The following is a 20,560-nucleotide window of genomic DNA, read 5'->3' on the forward strand; positions in this document are numbered from 1 at the left end:
GACAGAAGCATAAATTTCTTATGCTTTACCTGTCATCTTACTCTGCAAGAGTAATGTCCAGTCTTCTTTTACACAATTCATTTGTCTAGCCATTTTCTCAGACAGCAAGTAGTATGTCTCTACAACCTTCTTCTCAAATTTTGGTAGGATCTGTGCAAACTTTAACATTTCGTTACAGGACCTCAAATTATGGCTCATTCTCTACACCAGAGATAGTATCAGTTATCCCTATTTCAAATGCATCATTTTAAGGCGACATTCATGCTCTCTCGCTCTATTTCGCTTTCTTGCTACTGATTCTCATTTTCTCATTTTTATTTTCTCAGTTCATTCCATCTCTATTTCCTTCACCTTTTTCTGCTCCTTGACTTGGTCTTCCCTTCGAAATTCCAACTCTAGTTTGTTTCATTCTTTCCTCATGCTCAAAAAGTTTTAATGTAACTGAATATTACCAGGTTCTGAATTTCACGACCTGGAGTAGTTGGCCTCTTCTATATTTCCTCAGAATTGAAGTTCCAAGGAATAAAGTCCTGTCCTGGCCAACCTCTCCCTATAACTCGGGCCTACTAGTTCTGGCAACATCCTCAAATCTTCTTTGCACACTTTCCAGTTTAACTATGTCTTTCCTATAATGGTGACTAAAACTGTCCACAATACTCCAAATGCAGCCTCACCAATGACTCATACAACTGTAAGATAACGTCCCAACTCCTATACTCAGTGCCTCGACCGATGAAGGCCAGCATGCTAAATGCCTTCTTCACCACCCTGTCCACCTGTGACGCTGCTTTCAACAAACTACGTACTTGTACTCCTAGGTCCCTCTGTTCCACAATGCTCCTCAGGATCTTACCATTTACTGTATAATCCTACCTTGGTTTGACTTTGCAAAGCGCAACAACTCACTTATCTGTACTGAATTGCATTTGCCAATCCTCAGCTCAGTTCCCCATCTGATCAAGATCCCTCTGTGATTTTTGATATCCTTCCTCACTATCAACTAACCTTTGGATCATCCGTAAACTTACTAATCATGCCTTGTACATTCACATCCAGATCATTTATGTAAGTATCAAATAACAAAGGTCCCAGCACTGACCCCTGTGGTACACCTCTAGACACAGGCCTCCTGTCTGAGAAACAACCTTCAACCATCACCCTCTGCTTCCTACCATTGAGCCAATTTTGAATCCAATTAGCTAGCTCTCCTTGGATTCCACGTGACCTAACTTTTATGACTAGCCTGCCGTGCGGGACCTTTTCAAAAGGCCTCACTAAAATTCATATAGATAACCTTCACTGCCCTACCGTCTCTATTCTCTTGGTTACCTCTTCGAAAAACTCTAAAAGATTTGTCAGACATGACTTGCTGCGCACAAATCCATGCTGACTGTCATTAATTAGACCTTGAATGTTGGTTGATCCTGTCCCTCAGTACAATAACTTGCCTGCCACTCATGTCAGTCTCACTGGCCCTGTAGTTCCCTGGCTTGTCTTTGCTATCTTTCTTAAACAATGGAACAACATTAGCCACCCTCCAGTCTTCCGGAACTTCACCCGTGGCTAAACATTAAGCAAAAACCTCTGCAAGGGCCTCTGTAATTTCTTCCTTAGCCTCCCCCAATGTCCGAGAAAGGACTTGATCAGGCCCAGGGGATTTATCCAACTTAATGCGATCAAGGGCTGTAGACACCTCCTCTCTGGAAATATGTATGCGGTCCAAAACATCCCCACTTGTTTCCTTTATTTCCTTAGCATCCATGATTTTTTCCTTAGTAAACCCAGAGGAAAGTTTTCAATAAACAGGTTTAGATAGAGGATCTGGATTGGCGCAGGCTTGGAGGGCCAAAGGGCCTGTTCTTGTGCTGTAATTTTTTTTTGTTCTTTGTTCTTTGTTTTAAAAATATCCCCCATCTCCTGTGGCTCCACGCATAGACCGCCCTGCTGATCTATTCTCTCCCTAGCCACCCTTTTAATATAGCTGTAGAACTATCTTTAACCTTATCTGACAGATCCATCTCATACCCTCTTTTTGCTTCTTCTAATTTCCCTCCTAAAATGTGTTCCTACACTTTTATAGTTATCTAAGGATTCATTTGAGCCCGATGGCTTAAACCCAATGTATACCTTCTTCTTTTTCCTGACCCAAGCCTCAATATCCCTCAACTTGCCAGCTTTTCCCTTCACAGGGACATACTGTCCCTGGACTCTTGATATCACACTTTTGAAAGCCTCCCATTTTCCATTTTCCAGTCGTTCCTTTTCCATCAAACAGACTCACCTAATCGACTGTTGCTAAATCCTGCCTAATGGTCCCAAAATTGGCCCTGCTCCAGTTTAGCACCTTAACCAGTGGACCTGTCCTATCTTTTCCATAATTATGTTAAAACTAAGAGAGTTATGGTCACTGGACACAAAGTGCTCCCTGACTGACACTTCAGTCATTTGCCCGACCTGGTTTCCTAACAGGCGGTCCAGTGTTGCACCCTACCGAGCACTCTACATATTGATGTAGGAAACTTCCTTGGATACATTTGACAAATTCCACCCAGACTGGGCCTTTTACGCTCTGGGTGGCCCAGTCAATACAAGGGAAATTAAAATCTCCAATCAATATTACTCTGTTATTCATACAGGTATCTGCAATCTCTTTACACATCTGCACCTCTAATACCCACTGGCTGGAGGTCTATAATACAGTCCCAACACAGTGACCATCTCCTTCTTGTTTCTAAGTTCTAACCATAAGGCCTCATTGGATGACCCCGTAAGAATATCCTCTCTAAGTGCTGTTGTCATGTTCAGTCCTGTCAAATGGACAACTCCCCCTCCTCACTTACTTGTACTTCTGTCATGCCTGTAGCTTCTGTATATTGGAACATTGAGCTGCCAGTTCTGCCCTTCTCTCAGCCATGTTTCCGTGATAGCTATAATATCCCGGTCCCCATAGCCAATCCATGCTCTGAACTCAGGGTGTAGAGCTGGATGAACACAGCAAGCCAAGCAGCATCAGAGGAGCAGGAAGGGTCTAGGCCCGAAACGTCACTCCTCTGATGCTGCTTGGCCTGCTGTATTCATCTAGCTCTACACCTTGTTATCTCAGATTCTCCAGCATCTGCAGTTCCTATCGCATGCTCTGAACTCATCTGCCTTACCAGGAAAGCCTCGTGCGTTGAAATAAATGCACTTTAAACCAGCAGCCTTTTCTCTTCCCTTTACTGCGTCTCTGGTATGCTGAATAGTAAATTTGCTCTCGATGGCTAGTGTATTTTCCCCTGACTTCTCGATGTTCCCTCTTCTACTCAGAGTTCCAGCCCCCTGCCAAACTAGTTTAAACTCTCCTGGGTAACACTAGCAAATCGCCCTGCAAGGATCCTGGACCCCCTCCTGCTCAAGTGCAACTCATCCCTTTTGTGCAGGTTACTTCTACTCCAGAAGAGATTCCAATGGTCCAAGGACTGAAAACCTGCCCCCACACCAGATTCTCAGCCACACATTCATCTGGCCTATCTTTCTATTTCTATCCTCACTGGCACGTGGCACTGGGAGTAATCCAGGGATCACTACCATCGAGGTCCTGCTTTTTAATTTCTTACCTAACTCCCTATTCTCATTTCACAGGTCCTCATCCCTTTATCTACTTATGTCATTTGTACTGGTGTACAATGACCTCTGGGTGTTCAGCCTCCCCATTCTGTCCTCCCCATGTCCTACAACCACTCAGACATCCTTGATCCTGGCACCCAGGAGGCAACACACCATCCTGGTGTTTCTTCACTGCTGCAAACCTCTGAAAAGTCACCCCTCACGACAGTATCCAAAGTGGTATACCTGTTATTGAAGGGAATGGCCACAGGGAAACCCTGCATTATCTGCCTTCCCCCTTTAACTCTTCTGGTGGTCACCCAACTACCTGTAGCCTACACCTTGGGAGTGACCACTTCACTACATTTCTTATCAATGATGTTCTCTGCACCCCGGATGATCCCGAGTGCATCCAGCTCCAGTTCCCTAATGCAGTCTGTCAGGAGCTGCAGCAGGGTGCACTTCTCACAGGTGTAGCCACCAGGGATACTGGAAGTCTCCCTGATCTCCCACAACCTGCAAGAGGAGCATGTTACTGCCCTAATTGCCATCCCCACTGCCTTCAGTCTAGACAGAAAGAGAATAAAGAGCCCTTCTCTGTACCCCTGCTCAGCCTCCTCACGCCAAAACCTCTCAAGCAAAGGCCTCAGCACTTCCACTCTAACACTAGCCCACTCTCTTATTGGCTGTTCCCTCGTACACCTTTACCTTGCCAGTTCCCTCGTACACCTTTACCTTGCCAGTCGTCCTCCTCACAGAGCCCTTTTTCTGTTGGCCAGAGGAGGGAGGGAGAGTGATAAACACCAATGTAGGGTCTCAAGTTTAACCACACTTTGACACCAGGTTCTCTGACATGCTGTAGAGTCGTGAGGACTGTGGTGATGTGTCCCAGAATTCTGCTGTGTGATGACTCTCAGCCGCCCTCTGATTCATTAGTCTTTGTCCCCAGTGCTGTTGAGTTTGTTTCTAGCGATCTGAAAGTTTATTGTTGACTTCCTTTTTCCAACTGCTTCCACTGATTTGTAACAGGTGTTTATGAATTGCTCTGATTTATCAGATAAAAGTCACACCCTACAATAAGTACGAAGTGTAAAATACTTTGAATTTGAAAAGAGAGTTGAGTACAGAGTACAGCAAAACAGCACCCGAGTTAGTGAAGATCAATATTTTCTTCCCTTACTTTGCATCTTGTTCCCAGCCACCCCAAATTTTTCTGTTACCTAATAACAAATTAACAAGGCTGTCTACATGTGGAACCACAAGAGATGCGCGAGATACTAAACCTGTATTTTGCAACAGTATTTACTGTGGAGAAGGACATGGAAGCTAGGAACTCAGGGAAATAAACAGTGATATCTTGAAAAGTGTCTGTACTACAGAACTGTGGGTGCTGGATGTCTTAAAACACAGAGGTGAATAAATCTCTGGGATCTGATTAGATTCTCCTCATGCAGAAGGTAAGGAGGCATGGGATAGGGGAAAATGTGGCAGATTGGATTCAGAATTGGCTGACCCTTAGAAGACAAAGGGCGGTAGTGGACAGAAAATATTCAACATGGTGCTCAGTTACGAGTGGTGTACCACAAGGATCTGTTCTGGGTCCTCTTCTATTTGTGATTTTTGTAAATGATTTGGATGTAGGAGTGGAAGGGTGGATTAATAAGTTCACGGGCGATAAGAAGGTGGGTTGAGTTGTGTATAGTGTGGAGGGCTGTTCCAGCTTACAAAGGGACATTGATAGGATGCAGAGTTGGCCTGAGAAGTGGCAGATGGAGTTTAACCCTGAAAAGTGTGAGGCGATTCATTTTGGAAGGACAAACTTGAAAGCAGAATACAGGGTTAACGGAAAGATTCTTGGCAGTGTGGTGGAGCAGAGGGATCTTGGGGTTCATGTCCACAGTTCCCTGAAAGCTGCCACCCAGGTGGATAGAGTTGTTAAGAAGTCGTATCGTGTGTTAGCTTTCATTAATAGAGGGATTGAGTTCAAGAGCCGTGAAGTTATGCTCCAGCTATACAAAAGCCTGGTTCGGCCACATCTGGAGTTTTGTGTCCAGTTCTGGTCACCTCATTACAGGAAAGATGTGGAAGCGTTAGTAAAGGTGCAGAGGAGATTTACCAGGATGTTGCCTGGAATGGAGGGAAGGTCTTACGAGGAAAGGTTGATAGAGCTAGGGCTTTTCTCTTTAGAACGACAAAGGATGAGAGGTGACTTGATAGAGGTGTACAAAATGATCAGAGGTATAGATAGAGTAGACAGCCAGAGACTTTTTCCTAGGGTGGAGGTAGCTTTTATGAGGGCACATAGTTTTAAAGTGAAAGGAGGTAGATGTCGGGGAGATGTCAGGGGTAGGTTCTTTACTCAGAGTGGTAGGCGTGTGGAATGCATTGCTGGAGAGGGTAGTGGAGTCGGCCTCATTGGGGCATTTAAGCGGCTATTAGATAGCCATATGGATGATAGTACAATGTAGTGGTGGAGGTTAGATAGACCTTAGGTTTAGGGTAAAAGTTCAGCGCAACATCGTGGGCAGAAGGGCCTGTACTGTGCTGTGCTGTACTGTTCTATGTTCTATGTTCTGAACCTGATTATTATCCTAGAACTTTGTGGGAAGCTAGAGAAGAGATTGTTGGGTACCTTACTGAGATATTTGCATCATTGGTAGCCACGGAAAGGAGCCAGAAGAATGGAGGCTGGCCAATACGGTCCATTATTTAAGAAAAGTGCTAAGGACAAGCCAGGGAACTATGGAATGGTGAGCCTGACACTAGAGGTGGATAGGTTGTTGGAGGGGATTAGGAGGGACAAGATTTACACACATTTGGAAAGGCGAGGACTGATTATGGATGGTCAACATGGTTTTGTGTGTGAGAAATTGTCTCTCACTAACTTGGTTGAGATTTCTGAAGAAGTGCCAAAGAAGATTGATGAGGGCAGAATGGTAGACATTGTCTATATGGACTTTAGCAAGGTGTTCCGCAAGGTCCTACATGGTAAACTTGCTAGGAAGGTTAGAGCACAAGGAACCCAGGGGAGCTAGCTAATTAGATACAAAATTGACTTGCAGGTAGGAGTTTTTTTTAAAAAAACACAGTCGTCATTCACATGATGAAGGTATCGCTGGCTAGGCCAGCATTCATTACCCATCTCTAACTAACAGTGAACCATATTGTGTCTGAAGTGACATGTAGGCAAGAACAAGTAAGAATGGCAGTGTCCTTTTCCAAAGGACATTTTTGAACCAGATGGGTTCTTCCTGACAGTTGGCAATGGATTCACGGTCATCATTGGACTCTTAATTCTGGATTTTTTATTGAATTCAAATTTCACCATTGCCACGGTGGGATTTGAACCCAGAACCTCGGTACATTACTAGGGTCTCTGGATTAACAATCCTGCAATAATACCACTAGGTCATTGTGTCCCCTATGGAGGAGAGAGAGGGGGTAATGCTAGAGGGTTGGTTTTCGCACTGGAGGCCTGTGACTAGTGGTGTGCAGCAAGATTCAGTGCTGGGTCCACTGCTTTTGTCATTTATATAAATGGTTTAGATGTGAACATTAGAGGTATGGTTAGTAAGGCTGCAAATGACACCAAATTTGGAGGTGTAGTGGACAGTGAAGGTTACCTCAGAGTATAATGGGAGCTTGATCAGACGAGCCAATGGGCCAAGGAGTGACAGATGGAGTTTAATTTAGATAAATGTGAGGTGTTGCGTTTTGATAAGTCAAATCAGGGCAGTATGTATACACTTAATGATAGGATCCCGGGGAGTGCTGCCAAACAAAGAGACCTAGCGGGTGCATAATTCCTTGAATGTGGAGTCTCGGATAGACAGGGTGATAAAGAATTGCCTTCATTGGTCAATGCATCAAGTTTCGGAGTTGGGAGGTCATGTTGCAGCTGTACAGGTCATTGGTGAGGCAACTTTTAGAATACTACATACAATTTTGGCCTCCCTCCTGTAGGAAGAATGTTGTTAAACTTGAAAAGGTTCAGAAATAATTTACAATGATATTACCGGGATTGGAATATTTGAGCTATGGGAAAGGCTGAATAGTGTGGGGCTTTCTCCCCTGCAGCATCGGAGGCTGAGGGGTAACCTTATGAAGGTTCATAAAATTATGAAGGGCATGGACAGGATGAATAGTCAAGGTCTTTTTCCCAGAGTGGAGGAGTCCAAAACTTGAGAGCATTGGTTTAAGGTGAGAGGGGAAAGATTTAAAAGGCGCCTGAGCAGTGACTTTTTCATGCAGGTATGCACTGAGCTGATAGAGGAAGTGGAGGAGGTGGATACAATTACAATGCTTAAAAGGCATCCAATGGGTACATGAATAGGAAGCATTTAGAAGTTTATGGGCCAAATGCTGGCAAATGGGACAAAATCAGTTTAGGATATCTGGTTGGCATGCATGAGTTGGTTCAAAGGTTTATTTCTATGCTGTATAACTCAATGGCTCTCATCATACTGTTGTTGGCAAGTAATAAGATTGTTGTCAATAATTGGGCATTAGTCCAAAGACCAAAGAAACATAGAAACTAGAAGCAAAAGTAGGTCATTTGGCCCTTCGAGCCCACTATTCAAAATGATTGTGGCTGTTCCTCTATCTCAATGCCATATCTCCACATTCTCCTCATACCCATGATGCCTTTAAAAATCTAAAAAAATTCTCTTTCTTCAATATATTCAGTGACTTGACCTCCACAATGTTCTGTGGCAGAGAATTCCACAGGTTCATTACCTCTTGAATAAAGAAGTTTGTCTTCATCTTAGGCTTAAGTGGTACCCTGTATGCTGAGGTCGTGTCCCTGGTTCTAGCCTTAGTAACAATGGAAAACATCCTTGTTACTTCTATTTTAATTCTATAGAATTTTGAACATATCAATCAGATCTATTCATCTTTCTTAACTCTAATGAATACAGGCTCATTTGAACCAATCTCTTCTCATAGGAAATCCTGCCATTCCCAGCAACAACAGTTTCCTCTTGCCACCTATCTGCATCTGTTCACAATCCCTCTGCTCGAAGTAGTCTGAAACCAGTTCAATTACTGCTTATTCAACTACAATGCTTGCCACAGCTGTCAGGTTACTTGCTTTCAAACCATGCAGCTATTTTTCCAAAGAACAGGTTTTAAAACAGCTTGCTTTTTCTCATTTCCAGCCACAGCTAAAATAAAGAATTAAAAGGACACAGCCTGTACAAGATATACAAATGAACTGTTAAGGAACATACCTCATGTTCCAGGAACAATGCCTTCAGCTGACCTCTTGACCAATAATCGAGTGCATAGGCCAGGAGTTTCATTGAAAGTGTATTGACTCGCAGGAAGTTGCCAACAAAAACAACTCTATTTATCTTCTGTAAACGACAAAAATATGGAATAGTGAAACAATGGTTTGGTTTAACAGAAAATAAAAACTATGGAGACCACTGGCTTCTTTGCTGTAGACCTCTATGATCTCAGGAAATCAAGAAGAGCTGATGAATGAAGCAAAATGGTCACTTTTTGCAAGGTAGCTCTTTACCATCTCACTATCAACATTTTATGTTTTTGTGTTTCTCATGCACAAACATATGAAATAGGTGCACACCCTCAAGGCTCCTCTACCACTGTCATGGCTGATCTGTTTGTTTTGAATTCCACATTTTCAGCCACCTCCTGATAACCCTCGAATCACCTGCCTAAAAAGGAATCTATTTATCTGTCTTTTAAATATATTCAACAACCTCACCTTAGCTGCTTCTGTAACAGAGTTTCAGAATCTTACAACCCTCAGAAAAATAATTCTCACCTTTGTCCTGAAGTTCAACACCAAATTTTAAAAATCTCCCTTGGACTGACAGATAAGAGTACCTTTGAACCAACTTGTCCATTCTTTCTACTTTCACCTTGTCAAGACCATTCAGGATCTTATATCAATTTTAAAAAATTCTGTTTGGGGCCTGGGTGTCGCTGGCTATTTGACCAGAATTTATTGCCCATCCCTGGTTTCCCCTGAGAACATGGTTGAACTCCCTTCTTTAACCTCAGCAGTACACATTGCTGTTTTGGAGGGAGTTCAATCGATCAGGTCACTCCAAAATTCTAGTGGAAACAAACCAGCCATAGAATCATAGAATCCCTGCAGTGTGGAGACAAACCATTTGGCCCAACAAGTCCACACCAACTCTCTGAAGAGTCCCACCTAGACTCGCCCTCCTACCCTATTCCTGTAACCCTGTATTTCCCATGGTTAAACCACCTAACCTACACGTCCCTGGACACTACGGGCAATTTAGCATGGCCAATCCACTTAACCTGCACATCTTCGGACGGTGGGAGCAAACCGGAGCACCCAGTGGAAACCCATGCAGGCTCAGGGAGAATGTGCAAACTCCACACAGTTCCTTCACCTGAAAAGGAGCAGCACCCTAAAGTTTGTGATTTCAAATAAACCTGTTGGACTCAACCTGGTGTTGTGAGACTTCTGACATAACAGGCAAATTACTCTATCCATAGTAGAAAATATTTCTAATTGGAAATGTTCAAAACTATATTTCAATATTTTCATCTGCAGGAGCTCATGAAATCACTGAGCTATAAGCAAACAGAGCAAGTGAAACAAAATTAGATCAATCTGATAATGTTTCACTATTTTTGGTTAAAATTTGAATCAGACCTAAGAACACCAGGTAAACTCACCACTTCAAAGTACACAAAGTTCACCCAATGTGATAGTGCTGAAAACCAGATGAAATACAATGACTGAGAATCAATTATTGCAAAGTTTAAGCAATAACAAAGGTGGATTCTATTTCATAATTCAAAGATTAAAGGATTGTGTTGAGAGATTTGGACAAGCACAATTTTTGACAATTCCACTGTTTGATACAGAAGCTGAAACTCTTTGGCTATAACACCTGCTATTCGGAATTAACATTACACCAGCAAATTGCACTAAATGTTTGTTTAGCTGGAGGAAATTTTGCAAAGTTGAACTGTGTTCCAAGTAATGAACAACATTCTTTATTACTGTTTCTTGGAATTTAGGTGATGCTCATATGGCAACATAAGCAAACACTTTCCAAATTAACTCAAAGTGTTGCATTTTTTACTTGCCTGATGATTTCAGTATTGAATAAGTCATCATCCGCACTACGCTCAACTTAATCAAAACATAACTTCAGGGAGTATAGCAGCAATTTAAAACAAAAATGTACTGAAGTAGCAAACAGCCTTTCCACTTCTTGTAAATATAACTATATACAGGAGTGTATATTTCACATATATATTTTAACCATTTTATTTTAAAGTGAAGACGTGGGTAATTTGGTTGAAGAGAAAGCAAAGATAGTAAAAGACAAGGAACAGAATATTTAAAATTTATGCATGATGCAAAGTCCCTGAGCTTTCATAGCCCTGTACAATGCTGCTTGATCTTCACTTCACAAGGCAGCACTATAAAGAAGCCAAAAGTACAGAGAATCAAGATCTTTTTACTGGAGAGTGGAGGAAAAATAAACAAAAACATTCTTCTGCAATGCTTCTACAGCTCCAGATATGAGGTTTTTTTCCAATGGAAAATTGCCAGCTTAGCATTGTCACCCATGGTTTTGTACGTGAGCCTCATTTCAGGTTTTGAACACTTAGTCTAGTCTGCCATCCCAATGCAACAAATGAAGAAAAAAATAGACTTTATGTAGCAACCTTAATGATTTCAGCACATTCCCAAGTGTTTTGCCACCAATGAAATATTTTTTGAGGTAGTCACTAATTTATTGTAGGTAAAACAGCAAATAGCAAGTTCCCAAAACAGCAATATGAAAATGACGAGGTAATCAGCTTTTGTGATATTAATTGATGAATAAATATTAATCAAGATATCGAAGATAACAAGTAGACCTCTGCTTTAAACTTGTGTCTTGGGATCTTTTATATCATCAAGGCCAATTGCCTTATATGGCAACTTCTTCAACAACACAGAATTCCTTCAGTACTGCACTGGAGTCAACTCACATTTTTATATTCAAATTCTGCAGTGGAGCTTCAAAGCACAAACGCTGACACTATGGCAACAGTGCTACCAACAGAGTAGGACGTTTTGCTAATTAACTACCAAATATCAGATCAAACGCTGACATTTTCTCCTCAATCACCGACTCTCAAAAAAAGGTAGATTAACAAGTCATTCATCTCTGGAGCTCATAGGACTCTCAAATGTGTAAAGTTGTTTGTTGCTTTCATCGACACAATAACTGAGTTAATTTTCAAAATTTCACATTGACAAATACCTTGACAAATGTAATAGCAAGCTACAGAAACAAATTTATTATTAGGGAAGATGACACCAATAATACACTAAATGTTCAAATAGCATTTTTTGCTCACATGTACTATTTTTTTTCCCCAATATTACTATACTTGCACTCATAAGATGAGACTTTTATTTCATAAAAGCTGTACCTATTCAACTATTTTAACTTCTTTTTAATTTGGTTCCAATGTTAAAATGTAGGTAAACACACAATACCGTCAGGGAAGGAATTCCAGGATTTTCACCCAGCAGCACTTAGAGGGACAGTGACATATTTCCACGTCAGGATTACGTGTAGCTTGGAGGGGAACTTGCAGGTTGTGGTATTCCCATGCATATACTGCCCTTGTAATGAATCATAGAATCCCTACAGTATGGAAACTTTGGCCCAACAAGTCCACACCGAACCTCAGAATCCCACGCAGACCCATCCCCCTATAACCCACCTAATCTACACTATGGGCAATTTAGCATGGCCAACCCACCTAGTCTGCACATCTTTGGGCTGTGGGAGGAAACTGAAGCACCCAGAGGAAACCCATGCAGACACAGGCAGAATGTGCAAACTCTACACAGACAGCGGCCGAGGCTGGAATCGAACCCAGGTCCCTAGTGCTGAGGCAGCAATGCTAACCACTGAGCAACCATGCCTTCATCCTCCTAAAAGCATGAATTATTCAACATGCAATTAATATCTATTGGGCTTCGATTTTGTTTCTGCGGACACTCAGTTGTATCACTGAAAGGGATTTGTTGCCATTTATTGCCATTCCTAATTTCTTTGGAGGTGATGATGGTGAACTGCCTTTTTGAACCACTAATTCTTGGGGTGTAGGAACACTCACAGTACCATTAAGGATTGAGTTCCATATTTTAGATCTAGTAACAGTGAAATCTAAGTCAGGATAGTGTGCAGTTTGGCAGGCTTGCAGGTAGTTGTGTTCCCTTGCATTGGTTGCCTTTGCCATTCCAGGTGGTGGAGGTCACAACTTTGGAAGGTGCTGAAGAGGCCTCGGTGAGTTGCCACACTGCATCTTGTAGATGGTATACATGGCTGTTACTGTGGAGGGAGCAAACGTTCAAGTCAGATGAGATGCAAATCAGTGGGTTCTTTTTACCTTGTACTTCTTAATATTGTTAGAATTGTGATCACCTTGGCAAATGCAAAGTACTTCCATTATACTTTATAGATGGCGGACAGGGTTTAGCAAGTTAGGAGGTGCGTTGCTCATGACTCAGTGCATAGCTTTTAACCTGTTCTTGAAGCCACAATATTTAATGGATAGTCTGGTCAACAGTAACCCCTAGAACACTGATGGAAATGGGAATAATTCGGCAATGGTACTTCAAGAATTGATGATTAGATTTTTCCTTGTTAGAGTCGGTCATTGCCTGGCATTTATGTGGCACAACCGTTGCTTGCCATTTATCAACCCAAACCTGAGGTCTTTCTGCCCACAGATGTGGCATGGACTGCTTCAGTAGCTGAGGAGTTGTGAATTGTCTTGAATGCTGACTGCACAGGCATTCCACAGTATACAGTCCAGTAAAAGTCAATCATCATCTGAAAAATAATTAACAATGGACTGAATTGCTATACCTCATTCACTGCACACATACGGGCAATGGATCCTATGTTGTTTGTGATGGTGACCAATGTAGCCCTTGCGAGGTCTTCTTTGCTGACTGAATCTCGCTTCTCCCTGCAAATCATGTTGCCAAAGCTACAAGGGAAATAGAATGAAAAATTAGCTTGTGAAAAACCACTAGTTTTTAATCTATAAGCACATATCAGGTTAATATTAGATAAGAAGAACAAGGTTTTCACCTCTTTCCCTCTTTTCCCATTCTCTACATGAACTGTAAAGCCATTGGAGACATCCAGACACGTGGAAAGCTAAAAAAAAAATCAAATTAATCCCATCCTAACTAAGGAAATTAGCCACTTTATTTCAGGGTCTCCTGTGCCTAAAATTAGGTTCCTTGGTGTTGCACATTTCTGCAAGTTTTGGACACATTACAGTAGCTTTGCTTATGAACACCATCATGCACCTTTCAATTCTAAGTCCAGCCAAGTCACATTATTTGTGTGTTATTTGGTGGATTGTTTGTGGCAAGACACATTCACTTATTTTGGTGAACAGTCTAGTCCAGTGAATTTCAATTTGCGAGGTGGTTTGAGATTCTTGCTTGGAGAATACTGCTCTTGTTTAGTGGAAACCACTGTTTTGAGGGAAGCCAAACTTTGGCAGCTCCAGTGTCAGGTCACTCTCACTTTCTGTAGCTCTTTGACTGCTTTGAGTGATGTATGCTTAAACAAAAAGGACAAAAGGAGTAGCCTCAGATGATTACCCAAGTAATCATCATCACATATGGAAGCCTCAAAAAACAAAACAAAAATAGGAGTATTTATGTCCTATTGTGATGGCCAGGGAGACTAAATTAGCTCAATTCTGTCCTTACCCAATTGTCACGCACAGTCAGAGATTGCTGGAAATAATAACCAATATTTCCCACTCTTTTTCTGTTCTGCTTAGTCTGTTTGTTGCACTCTGCAGATTGCTACGCAGCCATGATGTTAGCAGGAACATTGAACGGATGTAGAGGTGATCAAGCTAACCATTGGACCTTCACACTTGCTCAGTTGAATTACTGCACAGAGGTAGAGATGTACAGCAAGGAAACAGGTTCAACTTGTCTATGCCAACCAAATATCTTAGATCTAGTCCCATTAGCCAGCATTTGGCCCATATCCCTCCAAAACCTTCCTATTCATATACCCTTCTAGATGCCTTTTAAATGTTGTAATTGTACGAGCCTCCACCACTTCCTCTGCCAGGCCATTCCATACACGCACCACCCTCTTTTCTGAACCGTTTTAAGTTTCACAACATCTTTCCTATAGCAGGGAGAGTATTGCAAAAGTGGACTAACCATTGTCCTGTACAGCAGCAACATGACCTCCCAGCTCCTAATCTCAAATGTACTGACCAATAAAGGCAAGCATACCAAATGCCTTCTTCACTATCCTATTTACCTGAGACTCCACTTTCAAGGAACTATGAACCTGCACTCCAAGTTCTTTGTTCAGCAACACTCCCCAGGACCTTCCCAGTAAGTGTATAAATCCTGCCCTGATCTGCTTTTCCAAAATGCAGCACCTCACATTTATCTAAATTAAATTCCATCCGGCCCTCCTCAGCCCATCTGATCAAGATCCTGTTGTACTCTGAGTTAACCTTCTTCTCTGTCCACTACACCCCCAATTTTGGTGTCATCTGCAAATTTACTAACCATAGCTCCTTTGTTCACATCCAAATCGTTTATATAAATGGCAAAAAGCAGAGGACCCAGCATTGATCCTCTTGGCATACCACTAGTCACAGGCCTCTAGTATGAAAAGCAACCCTCCATCTTCTACCTTCAAACCAGTTCTGTATCCAAATGGCTAGTTCTCCCTGTATTCTGTGTGATCTAACCTTGCCAACCAGTCTACCATGAGGAATGCCTTACTGAAGACCATGTAGATCACGTCCACCACGCGGCTCTCATCAATCCTCTTCGTTACTTCTTCTAAAAAACTCAATCAAGTTAGTGAGACACGATTTCTTATATATAAAGCCATGTTGACTATCCCTAATCAGTCTATGCCTTTCTAAATACATGTAAATCCTGTCTCTCAGGATTCCCTCCAACAACTTGCCCATCACTGATGTTAGACTCAGAGGTCTATAGTTCCCTGGATTTTCATTACCACCTTTCTTAAATAGTGGCACCATGTTAGCCAACCTCCAGTCTTCCAGCACCTCACCTGTGGCTATCGAGAATACAAATATCTCAGCAAGGGGCCCAATCACTTCCCTAGCTTCCCACAGATTTCTAGGGTACACCTGATCAGGTCCGAGGGATTTATCCACCTTTATGCATTTTAAGCTGTCCAGCACATCCTCCTCTGTTATATGGACATTTTTCAAGATATTTCTATCTATTTCCCCACATTCTACATATTCTATATCCTTCTCCACAGTAAACACTGATGCAAAATACTCATTTAGTATCTCCCCCATCTTCTGCAGTTCCACACATAGGCAGCCCTGCTGATCTTTAAGGAGCCCTACTCTCTCCCTTGTTACCCTTTTGTCCTTAATGTATTCATAAAATCCCTTTGGATTCTCCTTAACCCTATTTACCAAGGATATCTCATACCCCCTTTTTGCCTCCTGATTTCCCTCTTGAGTGTACTCCTACTGCCTTTATACTCTAAGGATTCACTTGATCTCTGCTGTATATACCTGACATTTCTTTTCTTTTTCTTGACCAAAACCTCAACTATTCTAGTCATCCAGCATTCCCTACACCTACCAGCCTTGCTCTTCATCTTCACAGGAACATACTGTCCCTGGACTCTGGTTATCTAATTTTTGAAGGCATCCCCTTTTCCAGCCATCCCTTTACCTGCAACCATCCGTGCCCAATCAAATTTTGAAAGCTCGTGCCTAATACCTTCAAAATTGGCCTTCCTTCAATTTAGAACTTTAATTTTCAGATCCGGTTTATCCTTCTCCATCACTATTTTAAAACAAATAGAATTATGGTCACTGCCCCCAGAGTGCTCCTCCACTGACACCTCAGTCACCTGCCCTGCCTTACTTCCCAAGAGGAGGTCAGATTTTGTACTCTCTAGTAGGTAGACCCACATATTGATTCAGAAGATTTTCTCGTCCTTTAACACTCTGGCAGACAACAATTTTCCTGCTCTGTACATCTCAGCTACACAATGTGTAAACTTGATTTGATATCGGGGAAGCCTTTTCTGGTTTTACAACATTTGAAGTTACGGCCAAGTAAATCCATGTAACCTAAAACTGCAATCATTAAAAATTAAAAACAGGATTTGTTCTTCCTTATTTCAGAAAAGGTACAATTAAGCAAGCTCTATTATTAGTACCACCCTGGATCTTGTATATCTGTGGCCATTATTTGCTTATTGCTCATGGCAACAATCACAGTTTGTGACTAACAATGCAATATTCTTTAATCTAATAATAAAGTGTTCATAGCTTAACTACTATTTGATTTTTTAAACTTTCATTAAAAGCCAACTTAACAAAAAAATGACTTATTGCATCTGCCATAGCTGGCCTTGTGTTCTCCCCTGCAACACATACAAAAACAATGAAGAATTTTCAAGCACTTAGTTATGGCCATGATCTTTAATAGTTTTCAACTGATATCGAAACTTTCCTCGAAAATAAGTTGCAGTGCACAAAAATAAACACAGAAGGTTCTAACAATAGACAATAGGTCCGTCAACATGTCACCTTGTCTTTGCTGTTTGCTCAGGTGGGATCCACTATCAGATGTCTGTCATCTGTCCTATCTAACATGTATCTCCTGTACATTTACAGTATAGTCTTTTTTATATTATTAAAATCATTCAAGATATGAAAAGGTCAAAGTAACTTACATATATGATTATTAAAATATAGGTAGAGTACAGAACGACACTTGCACAAAAAAAACTGAATTTCTTTTCATTTGTTCACAGGATGACAGCATTGCTGGCTAGGCCAGCATTTATTGACTAGTCCTAATTGCCTGGAGGGCAGTTTAAGAGTCAAACACATTGGTCGTGGGTTTGTTTGGATATGTAGTCCAAACCAGTTTCCTTCCCTAAAGGACGTTAGTGAACCAGATTGTTTTTTCTTAACAATTGACAATGGATTCACAGTGATTATTAGACACTTAATTCCAGATTTATATTGAATTCAGATTCCACTATCTGCCATGATTTGAACCTAGGTTTCCAGGATATTACCAGAATCTCCTGATTAATAGTCTTGTGATAATACCACTAGGCCATCACCTCCCCGAAGTGTATGTAGTGTATGTCATTGTGGAAGTACTGCAATGTTGTGTAAATAATTAGAAATATTTAATTCTGAGTGATTAAACATCTAAAGGGATGTTTATTGCAATAAATCATTTGACCCAATTATTATTTGTACCTACCTGGATGCAACTGCCCAACCTGGCAAACCAAAGCGTTCATAATCTCCCCCATAGATGTCCCTTACTAGTTTGTCAGCCATGGTGCTGTCACCCTTAGATGCCATTTCAAGGGCTTCATCAAAAGTCTCACAACCTGTAAGTAAACAACAGAGGCCCAGGAAGGTTCCACCTCCTAAACTAAAAGCAAACAAAAATGTCAGATAATAATGGCATTTTAAGTTAGTAATTAGAACATTTCAAAGTGACTGTATTATTTGTTTGCTTATTAATAGTGTTCTTACAACTTTCATTTAGATTTGACATTTGCCAAATCACACTGATTTTTACACGTCCCATTTGCTTTGCCTATTTTGTGGATGAAGGCTTTCCATGGCAATGTCACTCTGCAGGTATTGGTATGAGACCAGAATCTGCCTATGCTAAAGAGATTAAATTATTTTTATGGTTTTAAGTGGTTGTTCACAAAGGCAAAGCTGAACTTGATGCAATCAAATGTGCACCGCTCCTTTCACTGGTACTTAAGTACAGGCTAAATTTTTTTCTTTAACAAAGGCTCAAAGTGATAGACTATTGTTTCTATTAAAATACTAGAAAATGGAATATAGAAAATGCCTGGGCAACCAAGGAATGCAAGGACTTGCTTACTTTTCAACTTTTCTGTATTTTTTCAGATACATTAGGGACATTTAAGTGACTCTTGGATGGGCACATGGATGATAGTAAAATGTAGGGTATGGAGGGTAGTTTGATCTTAGAGTAGGATAATAGGGCCAAACATCGTGGGCCAAAGGGCCTGTGCTGTGCTGTACTGTTCTATGTTCTACGCTGAATGCATAACTGCAACTGTTGTGGTGCTAAAGCAACAAGAAACTTCCACTTTAAGGTGGTCACAATGATATCAACCAAAAGCTGAAAAAAGGAGTTAGAAGCATTGTTCTCATTTATAATCAGAAAGATGGGGACTGACAATAGATAGGAAATTGAAGCAGGAGGGGAGATAGGGGAAATAGCAGTCACAGTGCAGAATTGCTATGAGCAGTGTCACAGGGATTGCAATGATGATTACTTACTCACACTTGTGAAAATCATACTATACACAAACTTTGGACTCGCTTCACAGAGGGATCATGGCCAGAGTAAACCATAATTCTAAAGATCTACAATGATTTAGGACTGCAAACTTTACCTATTATTTCACATAGCAATTTATAGAAATAAAATCATCAGTTAGCGCAATTCTTAAACATTTTACCTGGTTCCAGTTACTCTCTTATACTGGTCCTTTGAATATACAGCTAATATGCTAACTCCTGACCCAATGTTCACCACAAGCAAAGGGTAGGGGTCATCAAGGTTGAAAGGCATCTTCTGGCACTTCTCAGGGTCTGAGGCATTCTCAAAATAATAACATTCTGCTTGACCATTAAAACTGAGAGAGTCAATGTGCAAGAGGCCATTGACCAGGCAGTCCAATTCATCCAGTTTATGTAACTGCAGATTGCCAATCTGAAATAAACAAAGTCTGTTAGTGTATCTGGAAGGTTAGTATAATGTTCGTGCGTGATATATTTGAAGAAAAACTATATTAGTTTTCAACATTACTTCCAGAGTAAGAAACTGCTCATGGCTTATCAAATCTAAAAGATTTTCTGCAAGATGCAGTAGAATACGGTAAATTACTCCTGTTTAATTCTGTCAAATCTCAACTGCAACATACTATGCTGATAGGGAAACAGTAAGGCACAATGTTCATTCCAATAAATTAAATGTTAATGAGCACAACTAAAGAAAGATGAGAGAAGATTCTAGCAACATCTGGTTCCTTAGGAAATGAAATGTTTTAAAAACATTGCACACCTCAGCACCAATGATAATAATATTGCCAGAAACACTGGAAGACATGTAAAAATAGGAAAGATGACTAAAGTCATAAAATGACTTTTGCCCAGTTTATTTTTTCTTTCAAGGAACGTGGCTACATAGGTCAGTATTCATTGTCCACCCCAACTTGCCACTGAAGTAACGATGAGGTGCCTTCTTGAACTGCAGCAGTCCATGTGGTGTAGATGCATTCACAATGCCATTAGGAAGTCAGCTCCAGGATTTTGACCCAGTGACACTAAAGGAACAGTGATATAGTTCCAAGAAACAATGGAGTGTGGCAAGAAGGGAAACTTACAGGGGATGGTGTTCCCATGGATCTGCTGCCTTTAAATTTCTATATGGTGGAAGTTGTGGGCTTGCAAGGTGCTACTGAAGAAGTCAGCATAAGTTGCTGCACTGCATCTTGTGGGTGATATACATATCTGTTGCTAGCACATTGCTGGTGGATCATGTACTGATCACATAGACTGCTTTGTCCTGCATAGCATTCAGCTTTGAGTGTTATTAATGTTGTACTCACTAAGGCAAACGGAGTTTTTGATTTGACCACAGACTTTGTAGAGACAAGAGGTGCTGACTCTTCATTACTGCAGAATTCCGAAGTCTCCAGCCTCCTCATGTACTGGAAACATTTAAATGGATGGTCCAATTTGTTCAGTCATTCATGGTTCTGTTATTCATTCATAGGATATGGGTAGTGCTAAATGGGCCAGCATTTACTATCCATCCCTAATTGCCCAGAGGGCATTTAAGATAATCAATTAATGTGAGAGTAATGAACATGCC

General features: G+C 41.2%; 1 protein-coding gene across 4 annotated transcripts in view; it reads right to left on the reverse strand.

Moving 5' to 3' along the window:
* LOC109919001 (pantothenate kinase 3) overlaps positions 1–20,560 on the reverse strand; it is a 71,437-nt gene that overhangs the window by 11,800 nt on the left and 39,077 nt on the right. For 3 of the 4 annotated variants that reach the window (XR_007263364.1, XM_020518954.2, XM_048603745.1), the window contains exons 3-6: positions 19,143–19,396; positions 17,891–18,067; positions 13,479–13,602; positions 8,817–8,942 (exon numbers count right to left, since the gene is read on the reverse strand). Coding sequence is in view for 3 of the 4 variants with exons in the window: in XM_020518954.2 (XP_020374543.1) it covers positions 8,817–8,942; positions 13,479–13,602; positions 17,891–18,067; positions 19,143–19,396 (681 nt within the window). In the remaining variant the exon portion in view is untranslated. The remainder of the gene's footprint in view (positions 1–8,816; positions 8,943–13,478; positions 13,603–17,890; positions 18,068–19,142; positions 19,397–20,560) is intronic. The other variant, XM_048603746.1, reaches the window with a different exon arrangement.

This window comes from Rhincodon typus, chromosome 12, assembly GCF_021869965.1.
Source record: "Rhincodon typus isolate 14 chromosome 12, sRhiTyp1.1, whole genome shotgun sequence".
Classification (NCBI taxonomy): domain Eukaryota; kingdom Metazoa; phylum Chordata; class Chondrichthyes; order Orectolobiformes; family Rhincodontidae; genus Rhincodon; species Rhincodon typus.